This window comes from Zonotrichia albicollis, chromosome 5 (genome assembly GCF_047830755.1).
Source record: "Zonotrichia albicollis isolate bZonAlb1 chromosome 5, bZonAlb1.hap1, whole genome shotgun sequence".
NCBI classification, from domain to species: domain Eukaryota; kingdom Metazoa; phylum Chordata; class Aves; order Passeriformes; family Passerellidae; genus Zonotrichia; species Zonotrichia albicollis.
In genome coordinates, this window is record NC_133823.1 from 49,337,929 (window position 1) to 49,357,041 (window position 19,113).

General features: G+C 39.0%; 2 protein-coding genes across 5 annotated transcripts in view; both read right to left on the reverse strand.

Annotated features, from left to right (window-relative positions):
- Positions 1–2,508, reverse strand: part of HTT (huntingtin) — an 80,873-nt gene extending 78,365 nt beyond the window's left edge. For all 3 annotated transcript variants that reach the window (XM_074541638.1, XM_074541637.1, XM_074541636.1), the window contains exon 1: positions 2,146–2,508. In XM_074541638.1, coding sequence (XP_074397739.1) covers positions 2,146–2,246 — 101 coding nt within the window. In that variant the 5' untranslated portion in view covers positions 2,247–2,508. The remainder of the gene's footprint in view (positions 1–2,145) is intronic.
- A 2,439-nt stretch (positions 2,509–4,947) lies between these two features.
- Positions 4,948–19,113, reverse strand: part of GRK4 (G protein-coupled receptor kinase 4) — a 39,129-nt gene continuing 24,963 nt past the window's right edge. Inside the window, exons 10-16 of one of the 2 annotated variants that reach the window (XM_005485688.4) lie at positions 18,043–18,080; positions 15,472–15,561; positions 14,708–14,916; positions 13,761–13,898; positions 13,026–13,163; positions 10,775–10,897; positions 4,948–9,338 (exon numbers count right to left, since the gene is read on the reverse strand). In XM_005485688.4, coding sequence (XP_005485745.1) covers positions 9,285–9,338; positions 10,775–10,897; positions 13,026–13,163; positions 13,761–13,898; positions 14,708–14,916; positions 15,472–15,561; positions 18,043–18,080 — 790 coding nt within the window. In that variant the 3' untranslated portion in view covers positions 4,948–9,284. Of the gene's footprint in view, positions 9,339–10,774; positions 10,898–13,025; positions 13,164–13,752; positions 13,899–14,707; positions 14,917–15,471; positions 15,562–18,042; positions 18,081–19,113 lie in introns of those variants that run through there. The other variant, XR_012580490.1, reaches the window with a different exon arrangement.

Genomic DNA, 19,113 nt, shown 5'->3' on the forward strand with positions numbered 1-19,113 from the left:
TTGCTGATTAAAATCTCTTGAAACAGAAAGAGGTCCTATCTTCTTGGTAAAAGCTTGGATTTAATTACGATTTTATTTAAAAAGGAGAGGATATCAGTATTATCAAAAGTTCTGGAGTCATTGTCTTACAATAAAGTGAAGAAAGACGTAGACACCTGCTGGGTAAACAATTAATTCTTCTCAACTCTAATCTCTCTGATCTTAAAACATTTCATAGGAGGAACAGTCCTCAGTAGGGTGGTAGGAACTTACTACACAGAACTACAAGAGATTTACCCTTTATTTACAGAGAACCACAACAAAGATGAACACCCCAAACACAGAGACAATTTTCCTTTCCACTCTACTACAAACAAGAAAAAATAAATGCACATAATGTTTTGAATTACATTCAATATGTCACCTGCTATTTCACTAAAAGTCTGGGAGGCCTCAGCAAAGGCTGCCACAACAGCTTTTCACTGGCTTTTCTGAGGCTCAGTGCTGTCACTGAGTTTGTCCAGTTCCTGGGGGCATACAGTCCCATCAGCTTTCTGAAAACAGCCTATTTTTAAACCCAAAGCAAAGTCAATGAGGACAACTCCAACAATATTTTTTTTAATGTTTACAGTAGAATATGCCTAAATTTAGACCACCAAACCAAGCATAATATCATGAGCATCACAAATTATTCTAAAGATTTTCTCTTGCAATACCATGACCTCTCTCACCAGTAACTTTCAAGACAGAAATTTGAACAGCACCTAGGAAAGACTGGAAATAGATGTTCATCCATGCCACATAAAGTACTAGCAAAAAAAAAAAAAAAGGCAAAAAAAGCACAAAACAGAACAATTAGTCCCTGTAGACCAGTAAGGCACCTAAGAACAACTAGCTCATGAATAAGATGCGTTTTCTCACCTATTAAGCATCAGAAAGGTAGAAATGCACCGAGATTGTTTGAGACAACACTCTCCAGAGACAAATAGCACCAACCGTGATAATTTAGTTGGCAACCGTGTCAGAAAGTGCAGAGGGAGCAGGTGGCCAAGAGCCCAGAGCCACGGCTCTGCTCCTCTGCCAGCACCACAGCAAAGTGCCAAGGGAGAAGTTACCTGCTGCTTCTCCCTTCTCCCAACAGCAGGAGAAAAAGTATTAGTGCGACTCGCGTGTTTATCCCTGAAAAGCTCCCTGCCCTCACACGGGCTCGGTAAAAGGCGCTGGCGGAGGGTGCAAACGCAAGGGGCAGCACCGCGGCACTGAACAGCTCCTTGCCCTGCTCCACCCAGTAATGCCCTCCAACGGGAAAGCTATCTCATGGATCGAACACATTTATCCCTCACATTTAAGAAAGAAAAAAGATATTAGGAATATTTAAACGAACTTCTCTTAGGTGTCTGTGCAGTACATCTCAGCACGAGACTTGAAATGAACTTTGTCACAAACAGACATCCTTCTGAAAGCATCAGAGCTCGGACTTCTACTCTAAACTTTCGATTCACAAATATCAAAACTTGCTTTTAACTTCAACGTGAACTTTCAGAGCACTGCTCTTACAGGAAAGAAGAAATGCGACTGAAAAACAACCAATACTTAAAGATATCAAAAGTGAATAACAGAGTGGAAGAAATTTCTCTTGCTCAGCCTTGAATTCTCATTTCAAGGAAGCTGCAGTCAGCTGGAGAGTTCAGAGAAAAGACACTCATGCAGAAAGCATCAAGCACAGAAAAGCAAGGTCTCACAAAAAGCGCTTCAGCAGTTATTAGAAGAGAAAATGCTGAAAGTACTGCTTCATTCAAATTATGCTAAGTTTTTGTCTTTTTTGCAGCAGTGCACTAGGGAAAAAAAAGGTTTTCCTTCCTAGAACCAGCCTGTGAACGCACACAGCATCGCTGCGCCTCCCGCTCATCTCCCGCACTGGGGACTTTTCAAACGCACTCGCCCCAAAAGTTACTCCAGATGTGAACTTGGGCAGAGAGCAGGCAGAGCATCGCGACACTGCGGTGTGTGTGTGTGTGTGTGCGGGAGCCGCCAGCTGCCAGGGACCGGGCAGCGCCGGGCCCGGCTCGGGGCGGTGCGCGGGAGCAGAACCGGAGCAGAACCGGCCCGGGCGGGTGCCGGACGCGCGTGTGAGAAGCCCCCGAGTTCCGGGCGCGGGTCACTCACGGTCTCTGGAGCGGCTCCTCGGGGAGGGCAGCGGGGCCCTGCTGCTGCTGGAAGGAGCGCAGCGACTCGAAGGCCTTCGTCAGCTTTTCCATGGTGGCCATGTCCGCTCCGCCCGCGCCGGCGGCACCGGCCCGCGCTCCGACCCGCCCTGTCACGGGCGCCTGGCGGGTCCGAGTGCTGTCCCGCTACCGCTGGCGCTGCCCCCGGGCTTGCTCCCGGCGCTCTGCCGGCGCTCTGGTGAGCCCCGGCCCGTCACAGCCGCGATGAATGGGGCGGGCGCCGCTCGGAGCCGCGGGCGCTTCCCGTCCGCCCCGCCGCCATCTTGATCCGTCCCGTCGGCCCCCGCGCGCGGGCCCCGCCCCCGGGGCTGCCCCGCCCCTCCTGGAGCTGCCCCGCGGCCCGGGGCTCGAGTGCGCATGCGCACGCGGCACCCCCGGCCTGGCGTCACGTGCGCCTTTACGTAGGAACACACAGGGGAACGCGGGCAGCCAAAGGGGCGGGACAGCGGCGAGAGCGACAGGCATTTTGGCCAATCAGAAGGAGGCTCCGCCCATCGCCGCGTGCCCGAGCCGCCGTGCGCTGCTCTGCGGCGCTCCCTGTCGGCAGCGGCCGCGCGCGGCTCCGGGCAGGGCAGGGCAGAACCGCGGGTGCCGCGGGCGGGAAGCCGGCCCTGGGAGCGCATGGGATCCCATGGGAGCCCCTGGCACTGCCCCGCGGCGAGCCGCGTTCTCAGAGGCACCGCACGGACCCCCCCCGGCAAGGCGGGAGCAGCCGCTCCCGGGCCGCGCGTCACGGGGCGCAGCGGGTAACGCCGCAGCCCCCGCAGCACAAGCGGCGGCCAAAGGCGCTGCCGGCGCTCCGGTTTTATTTTAGGCTGCGGAGACTCTTGCCGGAACAGGACTTGAAACTTGGCAGCGTACGTGCTGCCCTTTCAGCGCTCCTGTCCTGAGCGGAGACCTGCTTCATCAGAGAATATTTCTGCACACACATATTAAACATACAGGATACAAGAGAGACAGTATAGAATATTTAAATCATTGATTCCATTAGTAAATACTTAGAAAAAATCAACAGTACTGTGAAGCTTTCAATTGCGACCGCTGATTTTAATATATCTACTTGTTCATACAGACATTAAATGACAGCTGATAAGAACAGGCAATTCAATTTATCTCACACACATGAAACTGGTTCCAGCAATAAAAATGGAGAACAGCTCTCAGAAATTCTAAGAAAATAAATTTCCAGTAATTCAACTTGGTTGAATTAACATGAAGGAATGAAGCTCATGTCTCTGAATATTCAGGCCACAGAAGTCATAGCTAACCTTCTTGCCAAATATTCACTAGGCCAGTGCTCTCTCTGCCAGTTAACTTTATTAGCGTGTTAATAAAAGACAAACCATTTGAAAAAGTCCTTTGAACAGAAACCTATCCTTAGTCCTGAAAGTAATTCAACTTAAAGCAAAGCCTTATTTCAATATAGAAATGCTACAAAATGCGAACTTTTAAGGTAAAACCTGTATTTCTCCCGATTATTTTATGATAAAGCTTGCAGAAACATTTCTCTGGAACATGTGGATAATCATGAATTTTTTATGTAGCAAACGAGACATGATAAAAGATGACAGCAGAGTTGGAACGCTCTGTGCATGTGCCACTCCACACTTCGAAATACATTGAAGCACAGTAAGAAGAGCACAAGCTCTTATCAAAGATTAAACAAGGCACCAGCCAAGGCTGTTGTGAAGTTTTGATCAGTGTGCCAGTCCCCGTGGGCTGCTGACTCACGGCAGGAGCCCAGGCAGTGCCTGCCCACAAGCTCGCTGCTCTTTGTTCTCCCTGCCTGAGCGGCTCATTAGTGAGAGCTGACTGGGAGCTATCTCAGGGTATCAGGTTTTTCTTTGGTCAATACCTTATCTGTAAGTTCTCCTGGCCCAAACTGATCCGTGGTGTTTTTGCCTGGATCATGTCACTGATCTGCCCCACAACACCCACACTGGCAAAAATAAAGTGGTGCAAACCAGGCAGGGGGCAAGAAAAAGCAAGGCAGCATTAGAGAACAAGCATTTTTGTAAAGTCGGTGTTGCCACAAAGAAAAATGAAGTTCCAATTAACAGTGCATAGCTAAAAGATTATCATCGGAAATTTAAGGGATGACAACTAATTAATCTCATCCTCCAGGAGAAAAAGAAACATGCTCTTACCTTGTCTCTTAAATTAACTCCTTATTTAATGTTTTAAGATGAGCATGTCAAGAGTATTTTTCACCTTATCCTGAGGTCTCACTTTGGCCAGCATTTCTGCATTTCCATGAACAATTCAGCAGGTACTTGGTCCTACTCCATGAGACTTCAGGAGGAGTCTCAGTGGCCCACTGGTTTGGCATATGCACGGATAATCTGCAATATGCCACAGCCTGGCTGTGCCTTTTTAAGGTCATTTAATTTGAAGCCCTTTTGGAGAGCATTTGGGGGCTTTGTCCTTCAACTCATGTCATAAAATTACAATAAATGTGCAAATGAAAAACAGCCCATGCCGATAATTCTGTCTTTTCACATGGAAATTTATGCAGAAATCTAGATCCAGACCATGAGATAAGGTATCAATTGAGCCAGTGCAGCAGAACTAGGGCATCTTTTCCTGGATTCAACTATCTTACATTGGTAAAAAGCTTACAATGCAGGAGACATTTTCTGCTTCAATAAATTCGAAATTTATTTTAATTACAATTTTTTTTTTCTTTTTCTATCCCAGCTACCACAATAGACATGGTAAATAAATCACATTAGACAGTAATACATGTGGTTGAGACATGTGGCAGTGTTTTGCTTTTATTTCAGGAATTACAATGCTAGAACGTCCAGGAAAACAGCTCACACAAGAACAGTCAGTGGTTGGAGATGCTGGAAGTAACACATCACATTTAACAGTCAGCTTCCTATGCCTGGAAAGAATTCTGGTGGTTTGGACATATCTGAATCATGGAAAAAAGTTACCTACATCTCATGTGCAAAATTTAAGTTACACCACAAGAACAATTATGAAATAAAAAAGAATGTTTCATTCAACAGAAAATACATCATCATCACCGAATAAGCCAAGTGAGTAATTAAAATCAAAGTAAATATGACTTCAGCTTAAAGATGCTTTCCAATAATTCAAATTTCACTTCCTAAAGAGAAGTGTTTTCTGAAAACCTACACTAAAATGAAGATGATAATCCCAATGTTAAATTCATATAATGATAAAGTGTAAACCATAGGAAAATATAACTTTTGTTGTCATATTTTAGTAACTTGTAAACAAGTATTCTCCATTCATACAAATGGCAATGAGGAAATTCTTACATCAGTGTAGTCTGAAAAATAATTGAAGTGCATTCTAAGAATGGATTGTTAGTTGTTTTTAATTGCATTTATATTATATTTGCTTATATATTTGATTTATAAACCAGATGATTTTATTTTGATTTGGAGAGAATTCTCTTTCATACTCAAAACCATTCAGGACTACTGTTTTAAGAATGATTTGGGAAAAAAAAAGAGACACAAGAGATATTAAAGGCTAAGGTTTGTCAATAACACTCTTGTTACAGACATACCACAGGGTTTTTTCCCTGTTTACTATTAGTTTTAAGTGCTCCTTTTTTCAGCTGAGACTGGTCTGTTGTTTTTATAGTCCAGAAACAACACCATCTCTATATTTTGAACACACCTCGGGGAGCAGGGAAAAGCTGACACTTTTCTTACTAGAAAAAACAACCCTGAGGCATGAAGATTCTATTCTTCTGGTCACATTGAAAAGCATTAAGTAAACCAATAAGACACTGGTACATTGTTTCACAGTTTCTGAATTTTGAGCTAAATAGAGAGGTTTGAGGTACTCACAAGCAAACATGAAGATTTACATACACAAATGCTTGGAAACACACACCACAGGAAAGGAGGGTTGATCTCATGCAAATAACTCCATGGAATTCCATAGGTCTTTCCAAGTCTTGCACCAGTAGAACATTGGATTGTTAGAGCCTTCTAACATATGGGCCTAGAGAATGCTGAATTACAAGAAGTTATGTTGGCTTCCCCCATCCCACCCCAACAGTTTCATGTAGTAAAAGGCTACATAATCTGTCAACACAACCTGCTATTTTCCCCCTTCGTTGTCCCAGTTTTGTACTAAAAAAATCAAGAGCTAAGTTCATATTAAATATCTTGCACCGTGATATTTTGTTTTCAGGTGTTCTCCCCTCTCCTTAGCCTTTCCCTGCTTTCAAGATGCACCTCCAAGCTCCTTATACTACAGAAAAGGCCTTTAACCAATGTAGTCACCTTAGATTAAACAGCATAACATCTTCCCCTCCATGTACTGTGTAAGGAGACTTATGCTGATTGCTGATCCTTCCAGTTCCTTGTTTTTGCTAATTTTCCAGGGGATTCCATCAGACAAGATGCAGTCATTATTACATGCTTGTATTTCTAGCCAAAAGGGACAAATTTATAGCACAATAATGCCATCTTGAGCCTATTGGGGAAGAACCAATCAACTAACCAAAAAAAACCAAACCCCAAACCCAATGGAATTAGGTCATAATCCTGCAAACATGTACTCACTCAAAACAATTCAATAGTAGTATTCTGAACTTAGTTTAATTCCAAAAGTTTTTTCTTAAGTAAAACTTTATTAAAACAAACAAATTCTCACTTTTTTTACAAGGAATTCCTTTTTCCAAAGAAGCAGACATGTAAATAACCACTTCTTAGGAACAATTTCCCTTTTCTTTTAACCCTCTTTCTTCACAGATTCCTGGAAAATATATGTTAACCCTCAACACTCCAAAACAGAGAAGTGATTTTTAGTTTTTTTTAAGATTCCTCTCCATCCCATACAGAAAGAAAACTTGAAATACATGATAAATAGACTTTCAGATATTTTTTTAATCTGTTAAAACCAATTTACTTCACAAAAATTTTTCTTCATAAAAAATATTCAGCTTGTGTCCGTGGTATTCTTGCCCAAATTTCAAGTTGCCCTACACAGACATTAAATCCAGACTGTCACCCTGCATGTCTGCTGTTTATACAGTCACCTTTGCCTCAGAACAGCAAACCTAAGAGCTTAAAAATTCAAACCCCTTCATCAGGGAAACAATGACTTCTCCAACCATGTAGGTATTTATAAAAGCCTTCTGTTCCTTCTCCATTTTTCCATTCCCCTCTTTTTAGAGTTCTTCTATTGCTGTGGTACAAAATAAAGAGGGTCAGGTCAGACTGCCAGCTCATTGTCTCACACATAATGGTTCTAGCCAACACCCTTACTTCAGATATTTCTGTCAAGTCTCCCATCCCTTCAGTATTACATCAGACCATCTTCCAGTAATTCATTCAAACTCTCTCTCCCTCTGCCAATTTCTCCCTTTGTACTCTCTAAAAGAGTCATTTTGCTGTCTTGTGTGCTGTTTTAGACTGGAGGAAAAATGCACTGAACACACTGGAAAATAGGCTCATTCCTCATTCCTGTGGCACAGTAGCCAAGAGGAACAATTTCAGAGAGACACCAGATGAGCCCCAGTAGGGTTCTGCAACACACTGGTTTTCCAATTTTTTCAAATTCTAATCCATTAAAACTTTGTCTTTAGAGACCAAATACCGTGAATTAAAACCTGATGATGGGCTTGAATATCAAATATATCTTGTGAGTTTCTCAGAAGCAGCTGAAGTTTCTTCCAGTGGGTCTGCAGATCACAAGAGGGACCTTTTTGAGGTGGGGGTGCTATTCAGTTGCTCTGCGTGTACAATACATGTGTGGCCCAGTTGGTGCCCCAATGAATGCATGCACAGTTGAGAATACAGAACAAAATATGAAACTAAACTCATGTCTCCAACTCCATTATATTTCAAGTATCCAACTCAATTTTGAAAACAGAAGAGGCTCTTAATGAAATGTGCTCTTTAAATTGACTCTCATACCCAGATGAAGTTTTACTAGAAGTTTACATAACAAAGGGTCTGACCTACAATGAGTCCAGAAGAATGGAAGTTTGCCTAGCTTTCAAGCAGCTTTTGTCAGTTTTACTAATGGACATCAGGTAAACATAACAAACTTCAATACCAGTTCCATATCTGTATTAAGCAATCATTAACGTATTTTAATGTTTCTGTTTTAAAAGGCTATAAAAAATACTTACATAATTAAATTCAATACTCAATGCTACCTTGCCCTTCCCCCAGTGGCAGTGATCACTGTCAACCCTAGAACATTGCATATCACAACATAAGCAGAGAGGATGTTAGTAAGAAGAGCCAGGCTTTGTTTTTTAACCCATTATAAAAACATAACATTCTACATGGAGTTAAAAACAATTGCATTTACAGAAAATAAAATAAAACTGTGTCCCCACAGGTAAAAAGAAATAATTTCAGTAAAGACAACAAAGTTTTTAAAATATAGTTATAAAATTTTGGCATAGGTTGACTTGCATGGTTCATGCCAAGAAACTCTATGGAGAGGATGTGTAAGATGGGTAGGAAAGAGAAGATGGGATACTTCAGTTTGAGGACTAAGCTAAATGTTCAAAGTTCTCTTTATACAGAAATACAGAAAGAGATTCTACAGAGCCTGATAATAAAGAGCAATTCCTAATAGCTGGCCACAGTGCACTGAATTCCTTTTTTTCTCTTAGCAGTTGCTTGAGAGATACATTAGGTAATAGCACTGCCATGCTGCTGGATAATACCAGAATTATTAAATTTATCAGTACATCAATTTTACTGTTAAGAAAATTGCTAATAAAGATCCTAATGATCAAGAAGAGTTTTACCAGGAGCATACAGAGTCAAGTTACAGTGATGCCATAGATACTATCTCTGTGCTTTAAAATCCTTTTAGTATTCCTAGATTCATTCCACTGGGCAAAAAATAATCAAGATAAATCAAATACATACAGAAACACACTCACTCAAATGGCACTCATTGCTTTTTGTACAATTAAGCTTTAGTGAAAATATACATCTTAAAACAAATGAAGTACAAATGTACAAAAATCCTTAAACTCAGATAAAAAATATATATAATACAATTTGCTACAGAGATATAAAACATTTAATGCTTGCTCATCCTTTCTGATGAGCATAAAATGATTTAAAGTCTGGAGGACTCCTGCTCATCATCACTGCAATCAGACTTAAAGCAGACCTGCAAGAGAAGACAAACAGACAACTCAGCTGCAGAACTAACACTATTGCTCATTTGTGTGTTTTATGGGACACAGAAAGGCTGGGGGGGGGTGGGTATTTTTCCAGCACATTTTATTCCATGCTAAGTAAATGCTTTGGGAAACTCAAAGGAATCCATAATCTCAAGCCCAAATCTCAAATTGTTAAAACTGAATTAAAGTTCTTTCCTTCTTCTAACTTCACAAGACAATTAACTGCAATCCTATTAGTTCAAAACCAACTGAAAACTGTCAAACCATATTCATTTTTTAGGACTTCTTCTCAATACATAGAACCATTATCTTGGAACAGTACAAATCCTGCTGATTTTTGGTTGGAAAAGACTACAGTAAGACACAAGCTTTAGCTATGTGAGAATATTAGTACACTCAACCATCCCTTCTATTCCATTAGTCAAAGTGGGGGGAAAGTGTCTTTGAAAAGATGAACTAAAAATGACAGTACTATTATACATTCCATTAGCATTGTACCATTTTAGAAAGGTGAATTGCCAGCTGAAGACAAAAAATTTCTTCATGCAATTTTAATACACGGCCTTGCTGCGGCTACTTAACAATATACACCTAGCAATTTAAAAATTCCATTTCTGCTTGAAAGCAAAAGTAATTTCTACCCTCTTCACTACTGGAATATACTCAAGCTTCTCAAGATATTTCCTCTCTATGTGCAGGCACACTGAGCAAGCAGAATTCTATATAACATTTTCAACTGCAAACCTTTACAAATAGTCTATTTCTTATATCCTGTAGATAATTACAATACATGATGTGTTTTCTAGGTGGTAAATACTCAATTCTCTGAACAGGAAATTCTTCTACTAAGAAGTCTGTGTGTAAGAAAAGGCTGTGCATTATCAGCTAGGTAAAGATCTATTATGTCATTGTTTTGGTGAAAGCATTAAACTGCCCAAGATAGTTTAACATTTGTTTCATGGTGCTTCTCATTTTATTTTGGGGATATTTTGACTTATTTACTTATTTATTGGATAGATACTTATTTTTGCTTATAAACTTATTTATTTTTGCTTATAAATTTACTTATTACTAGTTTTTACACAGGGCCTCAATTATCTCTGAAGACATGTACACAGGTTTCATTAAAAATGGCAAAATATATAAGAAGCAAGATGCAAATTAACCTCTTTAGCAAAGGTCTAGAGCACAGTTTTTAACAGAACCCAGGTAAGTAGAGGAGGACAGAATGCTGAGGCAGCAAAGCCTCCTGTAGTTATAGGGATTGCCATAATTTCTGAAATGTGGTGGAGAGGCAAAGCCATAACAAACCAGATTTCATTAGTTTCACAATGCAGTGAGCAACTTGGTTTTCCTATCACAAATTAATAAAAATAAAAAAAGAATGGAAGTTAATTTAATGGAAGAAAATAAATGCCCTTACCTCTCCACTAAAAAGTCTGTGAAAGAAGCCTCTCTTTGGCTTAGGAGACTTCTCTCTGTCTGGTGACACAGTACCATCAGTTTCATATGCATTGATATCTTCAAAGCATCCCGTTTCAATCATCTTTAAAACATATGAAATATAAATGAAATATCCATAAAAGCCTCTCAAACAAGTTCCAGGTGGTTGTTGTTCCCTGGCTGGGTACTCCTAACACTTAAAAATTCATCAGCCAAACTATCCCACTGTCTCCAAAAGGAAGCACAAAGCTGGCATTGACTCACCTTGTGCACTCAACCAACTAAAGAATAGCAATGAGAGCACTCTCACACAGGTGTCAGGTACTCTCTTGCTTTTTTTGCATTCTTGCCTTTCTTATACTCATGATGCAATAAAGAGAAGCTTTTAGAACCAGAAACAGATTTTCCTTTCAGGTATTCTGTTCATTTTAGAGCAGGCCAGCCAAAAAAAAAGAAATATCTCTATGCCCTTGACTGAACTTAATTAATAAACATGACATGGGAGGAAAACAAAAGATATAACAAAGATGGGGATTTTGAAATAATCTTTGTCTGTGTGCACAGAAACAAAAGAAATAAAACCACAATTAGTGGGTACAGAAAGGACAGCAGGAAGAGTGAATGCCAAAATACAACCAACAGGCAGGGTCAGAAGGGGGGGAGTGGCTAATGGCCAAACCCAGCTGGCATTTACCAGTAAGTGGCACCAGTACACATCTGTCACAGCAGCTGGCAGCCAAAGCAGTCACACAGTCACTGGGTTGGAAGAGACCTTCAAGATCATCGAGTCCAACCCAGCCCTAACACCTCAATTAACCCTGGCACCAAGTGTCACATCCAGGCTTTTTTAAGCACATTTAGGGATGGTGACTCCACCACCTCCTTGGGCAGACCATTCCAGTAATTTATCACTCTTTCTGTAAAAAACTTTTTCCTATTATCCAACCTATATTTCCCTTGGTGCAGCTTAAAACTGTGAATATACCTTGTAGAGGGAGAGAGGGCATAAAGAGGAATAAGAAGAAATGCAGCCTGCTTTTGTTGTAAACCAGGACATTGGGTAAATTATGGAATGGTGAGAGAAAGTCTTGAGAGGCAAAAATTGGAGAGAAAGCTCAGTAACATGAATTAAAAGAAAAAATAAGCACAAATGTACAATGAAATCTGCAGTTCTGCCTTGAAGAACAGCAATTTCCATCACAAGAATTCTACAACTACTTCCAACTTTAACCCTCTCTGCAGGGTTAGTTATTAAGCTGCAGTGCATTTTTTAATGTCTAGATCATATTCTGAAGTTTAGAATTACAACATAGTATAGGAAATACTTCTCTCTCCAAGACTCACTGTTTCTCAGTGAAAGCTCTCTATGTCAAATTACACCTTTTCAAATATCCTTAACGTAATGCAAAAAAACAAAAGAAAAACAGAGGGGAATGTACTTTTTCCTCCAAATTATTCAGAAATTTCTCATCTTTTGTGTTCAAGCTTTAAATAAAATGCAATATACGGGGAGAGAAATGACATTGGGAGAACTCAAGACAATAGCAATTTCAGAAAGTCACGAATAAATTATAATGGGGACAAGGCATTGATAGCAAGAACTACAATTTGAAGTAATTGTTACTGAGTGCTCTTGCTGAAACAGTAAATAGATTTGAATTGCATGCAGAGGCAGCAGAATTCTAGTACTCTATGCAGGCTACTAGAATATTCATTCACTAGGCACACAAAACAAACTCTTAAGGGAAAGTCTGACTCAACTGATATTGAACTGTTTGTTTTGAAACCTTGAAAAAGGTGAGCCTGCAATTCTGTATTGCTGTCACTTGGATACTCTATTGATACACAGGCTATACACAAACAGCTTGCACTGCACCTATTTGCTTTTGAACACTTGGAACAGCATTCCATCCCTCTCCTGTGAACAGCAATACTGAATAACATGGGACTGAAGAACAGGGAAAGGGTGGTCTTACAGATACTAATACTGTTCTGTAAGCTGTGCCTATGATGACAAGATGCCAGACTTTGTTTATGCAAATTTACTATAAATCTCAGTTTTTAGCAAGTTTCTTATGTTTTTGGAAAAAAAATTCTTAAGCCTCTCAGCAAAGAAGTCTAAAGCAGAAATGTCTTTACATCTGCTAGAGAAAATAATTATAATTATATATTTTATTAAATATTCTATACTGCTGTGCTAAAGAAATAATCTTTTATGAAATGTGCATTACCTCATTTTGCCAAGGGATTGAGACACAACCCGTCACAAATTTGGAATAGAAGTCATCATCTGTGGTATCCAGGTTCACTCCTTTCACTGTTGAGAACTGCTCAATGTCCAGGACATCTTTACAATAAACTGCACGTGGCTGCAGTACAAGACAAGATTACTTCATTAAAGTTTTGGATCTGGGGACTTTTAGTTTGGTTTTATTTTCTCTAGATGAGCAAAAGAGAGCAAAATGTCTGCAATTTTACATTTCACACTGCTGATCAGCAAATTATATTATTCTATGGAACAGAAATACAAAGATGCTCTTCATAAGTAACCTGAGCAATTCTATCCATCCTGCAAGTAAGAGAAAAGAAGTATCAAAGCCAGAAACAGTTTGTTTGGATCTCAGTGATTATCATAATTCACTCATCTTCTGTCACCTTTCTTTCAACTCTGGAATATTTTCTTCAAAGCTATTCCTCATTTCTTCTGCATCTGAGCAATGGAAGGGGACTTTTATGGGGTAAGAAATCAGCTACAAAGCTCCCTAGGGAAATAGCACTATTGTAAATTGTTTTGTGATCTCAGATGAAACACCACAAAACAATTAGTTATCAGCAATAGCCACAATGGCATTCTCCTAGCAGTGTAACTAACTTTAAAAGTTTCTCTGGCGTTCATATGACTGCTAACAGAATTATGACAGTTCTTCCCTTTTTAGATACTAATCAAATCTGTCTCACCTACTTACATCTGGCAAGAATGGAGGTTCTAACATGTTAGCTTCCAGCCTCTTGAAGTTGATGTTCTTGAAAATAGGATGTTGCTTTACAACAGCAGCTCCTCCTTCAGTGCAGCCCAGTCGTTCCCCTGGATTTTTAGCAAGTAACTGCAGATACATGGAAAAAAGCTGATCCATGATACAATCCCACAACTGAAAAAAAAAATAATCTACATACAATGTCTTTCAATCAGTTTATTTTGCTACTTGGGCTCCTATTAAGTAAATTTATCATGTATCAATTGGAACTATACCTGGAAACCCAAACAACAACATTCTGGGAACAAATATATTTTCAACAGACAAAAGAACCCCTGAAAGCACATTATTTGAAGATTATGCCCGAAGTTATATGAAAATATTTTAATTGATGTCATATTAAGAAGACTTGACAGTACAGACTTTGCAGTAGGCTTTCCTTTCAGGAAAGAGACTTCTATTTTTTCCTATGGGCTTAAGTAATGCATTTAATATCTTGCATTAAATAGTACAGAAAACTTGTGAAGCTTTCTGTATAAATTTAAGAAGAGGCAAGATAGAAAAAAAAATTGTCTTGTAGATAATGCTTTATGTGAAGAAACTGGTGTACTACTCAGCCACTTGTTCCTATGCAGTATCCTATCTGAGCATGCTGTTGCACTCCATCTACAATAACAACTGGTCCAAGCAGTACTAGACCATTTCATTCATGTGATAAATAATTAATTTATGCAGCTTTCCTTCATCTTGAGAAAAGTTCTGAATTCTTGAAGTTTGTTAACTGAACAGCTCATGAACAATCACAAACTTTCATATGAACTAAAGGAAGGTTTAGGAAATCCCATTCTGAAAATTTTTCAAGATTTTAAAATAAAGTAGTTGGTCTCTTTAAAAGGATTAGAAATTTAATTTCCAAACCTCTATGTCTCTTCACCCACCATCCTGCAGATGGATTTTGCCTCCTCTGAAAACTTGTCTGAGTATGTTTCCTGGTCTTCCTTTACTCTGCGGTCAATCTCATCGCGTTTAACTCTTTCCTTGTGCTTCCTGAACGGAGACTGCCCTTCAATCATCTCATAAATCAAACAGCCAAGGCCCCACCAATCCGGACTGAATGTATACTTCTCGTTTTTGAGCACTTCTGGAGCTGCAAAACAAAAACAAACACACAGCCACATCATTTCACTTTAAATTGACTAATTGTGTGTATTGGAAAAACTCTCAGGTACTCTCTCTGGGCCCTGTGCAGACATATTTGTGTGACTCTTCTGTACTGTGAAAAAACTTTAATTTCTACAGTGAGAACTCTGTTTATATTCAAGAGAAAAACTTGATTTCTTGAATGCTTAAAACCAGTATTCTTTAGAGAATGAAAAAAAAAAACCCTGAGAATGAAGTTTTCCAAAGCATGGAAAGAAATGTAGTATCACAGTAATTTCTCTGTTTACCTGTGACCATAAATCTCTTTGAATCCCAGAAAAAAATTAGGTGCTTTGTTCAAGTTCTGCCTAAAGCTGGAATTTTCAGTTAAGTTTTCAAGTTTATCAGTAGGCTTACAATTAAGTAACATCTACAAATGCATATTATAACCTTTCTTCTTCCCATAACATGTCAAGTAACTAATCCAGGTCCAATACAGTTCTTAAATTCACAGAAGCAAATTTTCTGGTAAAATGTAACTAGCAAAGGATGCTTTACATACCCATGTAACCAACAGTCCCAACACGTCCTCGGACAGTTTCACCTTCTGGAATCTGCACAGCTAATCCAAGATCTGAAATCCTGATATGTCCTATTCATGTTAAAATAAATTATACATAGTCAGCCAATTAATGAAGTAAAATAATGAAGTACTATCACTTTTAAAACAAAAAATTTCTATTGCACATCTCATAAAAAACCCCACTGCAAAGTATCAAAAGATTCATATAGCCCTAAGTTTATTTAACTTAACTTGAAAAGAGTGTTTTATTCAGCCCCTCCTTAAAAATGTGCAGAAAGAGAGGCACAGATATAACTGATTTTCTGAAGGTCAGACAAAAATAATTTGCTCTTAAGCAAAGCTCTTTGGCATAGGCTGCTGTTCTTGGACAAAGAGAAATGCTCATTTCAGATTCTGCATCTATGCATCAGACACTTGTGGTTTTCCATTCTGCATACCCACCACAAGCCCTTAGCTTTCTGACTTCTTAATAAAACTTCAAAATTAATTTATTCCAAATGTGAGAAAACTGTAGCCTGTACTGAGAGAGCTCTTTTTCATGTAATGAAGTACCCCAATAATGCCAAACATGAGTACTTGGAATTGCTATCCCCACTCCCACCCCAAACCAAGAGCAGCCCAGTCAATAATCTACTCAGAATTATTTATATAGTAACATATCAGTTCAATTCTGGGATTTCCTCTTCTCATGAATCACTCCTAAGTGGAAAACAGCTTTTATTGCACTTTATCAGCCAAATGTCTCAAGTTGACCTTCCCCTATCACACAGGGCCTGTAGAGCTGTACCTCTGACAGAAATCATCTGGCAATGGACTGGTTTGTCATGCACTGCTCAGTGGGGAACCAGTCCAAGCAGGGCAATGGGAATAAATCCACCCCACTCTCCCTCACATTCCCATGGATATTCCCATTCTTTGTTGGATAGACTCCTGAACTGTTTCAAGCACATTCAAGCCATTTCAAGGCATGAACTGTATTGACATTTTAATGTAAAAACACATAAGGTACTTTCTCAATAAAAATGTAAAAGTCTAGACAGAAGAAAGGACAATTACATTTCCAATTCAATTCTAAAAGAATTTTGTAGAAAGATTTGTGGCAAAAACGAAAAAAAAGAGCAAAACTCACACTTATTTCTAACACCGGTTATAAGGACAGGGATACTGTTGTTTACAGAAACACCACAGACTCACAGAATGATTCAAGCTGGAAGGGATTTCAGAAGGTCTCTAGTAAAACCTTCTGAGCAAGCAGGCAGCCCAAAGTGTCCCAGGCTTTTAAAATACTTATTAGAAAGCCTCCAAGAGTGGACACTGCCTCTCTGGGTAGCCCATTCCAATGCCCCATTAACCTTTGTGCATATATGCTATGGCATTCAAAAAGCTCTACAGCATCAATATTAGTTAACAGCACATTAACTTCTTATGTACATGTGTTAGATAATCAGGGGATGGACAGAGAGGGAGGAGAAAGTCAAGTTCCATTTTATATACTGGCTGGAAATAAGGTAATGCTCTGGAGCAGCAAATGTTATTTTAAATACATTCAGATGCTCCTGACATCTGATGAACTCCTTTTCAAGTGCAAGATCTGAGCTCCTGAAGAGATTTTCTAATTAGTCTCCTGTGCTCTCTGGAACTAGATCAAAATATCCCTGGCAGAGAGGAAGCATTCTAGTGCAGTCCTGCAAGGCCACATTTTTCCTCAAAGAACCCTTCAGCTTTTCTAAGACATTGCTGGAGAGAAAAATTAAAGAATGCATTTGATGTCTAGCAAAGCTTTAGCTCTTGGAAAGTGACTTCTCTCAAGCATCATCTTTTTTTGAAAATTATCAGTCAGAACATGCTGACTTTAAAAAAAATAGTGTGCTAATGACTTCAAAAACAGTTTTTCCTCAACTAAAATGCTCAGCAGTTACAAGAACAAACTTGTAATATTAATCCACAGCTTAGAAGAGAACTCCTGCACATGTTCCACAGTCAATTCAAAAGATTCTGGTAATGACTTGCATACAAAGACATTAAAGAGAATTAATTTGGCTTTTGACAAACAAAGGACTACAAACAGTTCATTTTGTTTGTACTTCCTTGATTCCTTCCAGCCACATATGCATCAGAGACCATCAGACCTCTTTTAGTCAAAATTTTAAAACAGAAATACTTCAGATTTCTTCCCACTGTCTAAACAATCTGGTTTACTAAGTAAAAGTCTGCCCCCCTCATCTAACAAATCATGTTTCCATAACTGAAGAAAAGACAAACAAAACAAATCCATGTAAAAATTTTAGTGATATTAAATCAAGATGAGGGGGAAAATGAGGAGCAAAAGGGAAAAACTAGCCATTTGAAGGTAGAAAATTGACCCTTCATAAATATTAATGGTTGACTCCCAAAGCTTTCCCCCCCTTTCTAAAAAGCAAGGCAGTATTGTCTTTGCTAAATTAAGATTCATCAATGAGGTCTCTTTTATTATGAGGAAATCCCTTACATTTCTGGCTTGGTATTAGAGGTATAATTCCTGATTTCAAATTAATTTTAATTTTTACTTACCACAGTCATCAAGAAGTATATTCTCAGGCTTCAAGTCTCTACAAATTAAACAACAGAAATGTGAATTAAGCAAAGACAAAACTATAAGCCCTGAAATGCAACAGATTCAACAGAAAACAACTTGGTTCTGACTGAAGCAATTTATCCAGTTCCACCTATAAAAAAAAAAAATCTGTGAAGCTGATGACCTATAATACAAATAGTTTAACCAGAGAACGAGATCCACTGTCCCTGAACTCTTTAGTCCTCTTTAATTGATATTACCATAACTATTTAATTTATATTAACAAAGTCCTGATATAAAGAACCAGTATTTACACCCAAATTTGTGTTCATTAGTGAAAAGCATTTCTCCTGAGGAATATCAGCTTGACAGTGGTAAAATACAAGTGTTTGCTGCAGTTTAATGCTGGCCCCTTGCTATATTTCACCTCAGGGCATCAGAATATCAACAAAGAGTAATAATCCCAAGACTAAGCACAGGCTTATATCATTCATTCAAACTCAATTTCTTTAATTTGGCCATGCAACTTCTAAAGCTTCCTAGACACTGCACCTAGTTAAGATTCTTTGCAATAACTTTCTAGAAGTTTCCTATTACTTTTCTGTAAACATCAAAGTTTCCCAAACAACATTTTTTAACTATTAAATGATAGCAAGACTCAGGAAATACTAAAAGGGCAATAAATTCAGCGTTGCAATTTTGCATCTTGTGCATTTTTACTTTGAGAACAAAAGAAAATATTGAATGGAATGTTTGAATTTTTCCCTGCTCAAGGAAAATTTGGGGAGTCATTCAAGCTGAATCAGAAGTTTTGCTAGGATTTATCCCTAGCAGATTCTCCTGAGGATACACATACACATATATATGCATGAAAATTTGTATAAAATGTATAATGTACATTATTATTTATAATAGTGCACTATAGATTGTTATAATATATATTGTTAATTTTTAATGGTTATTTTTTATATGTGTGTATTTGTGGTATGCATCAGTAAGCATGTGGACTGAGATGGTCTCTTAGATTTCTTCCACCATAAATATAAGCCAGAAATAGACACATAAAA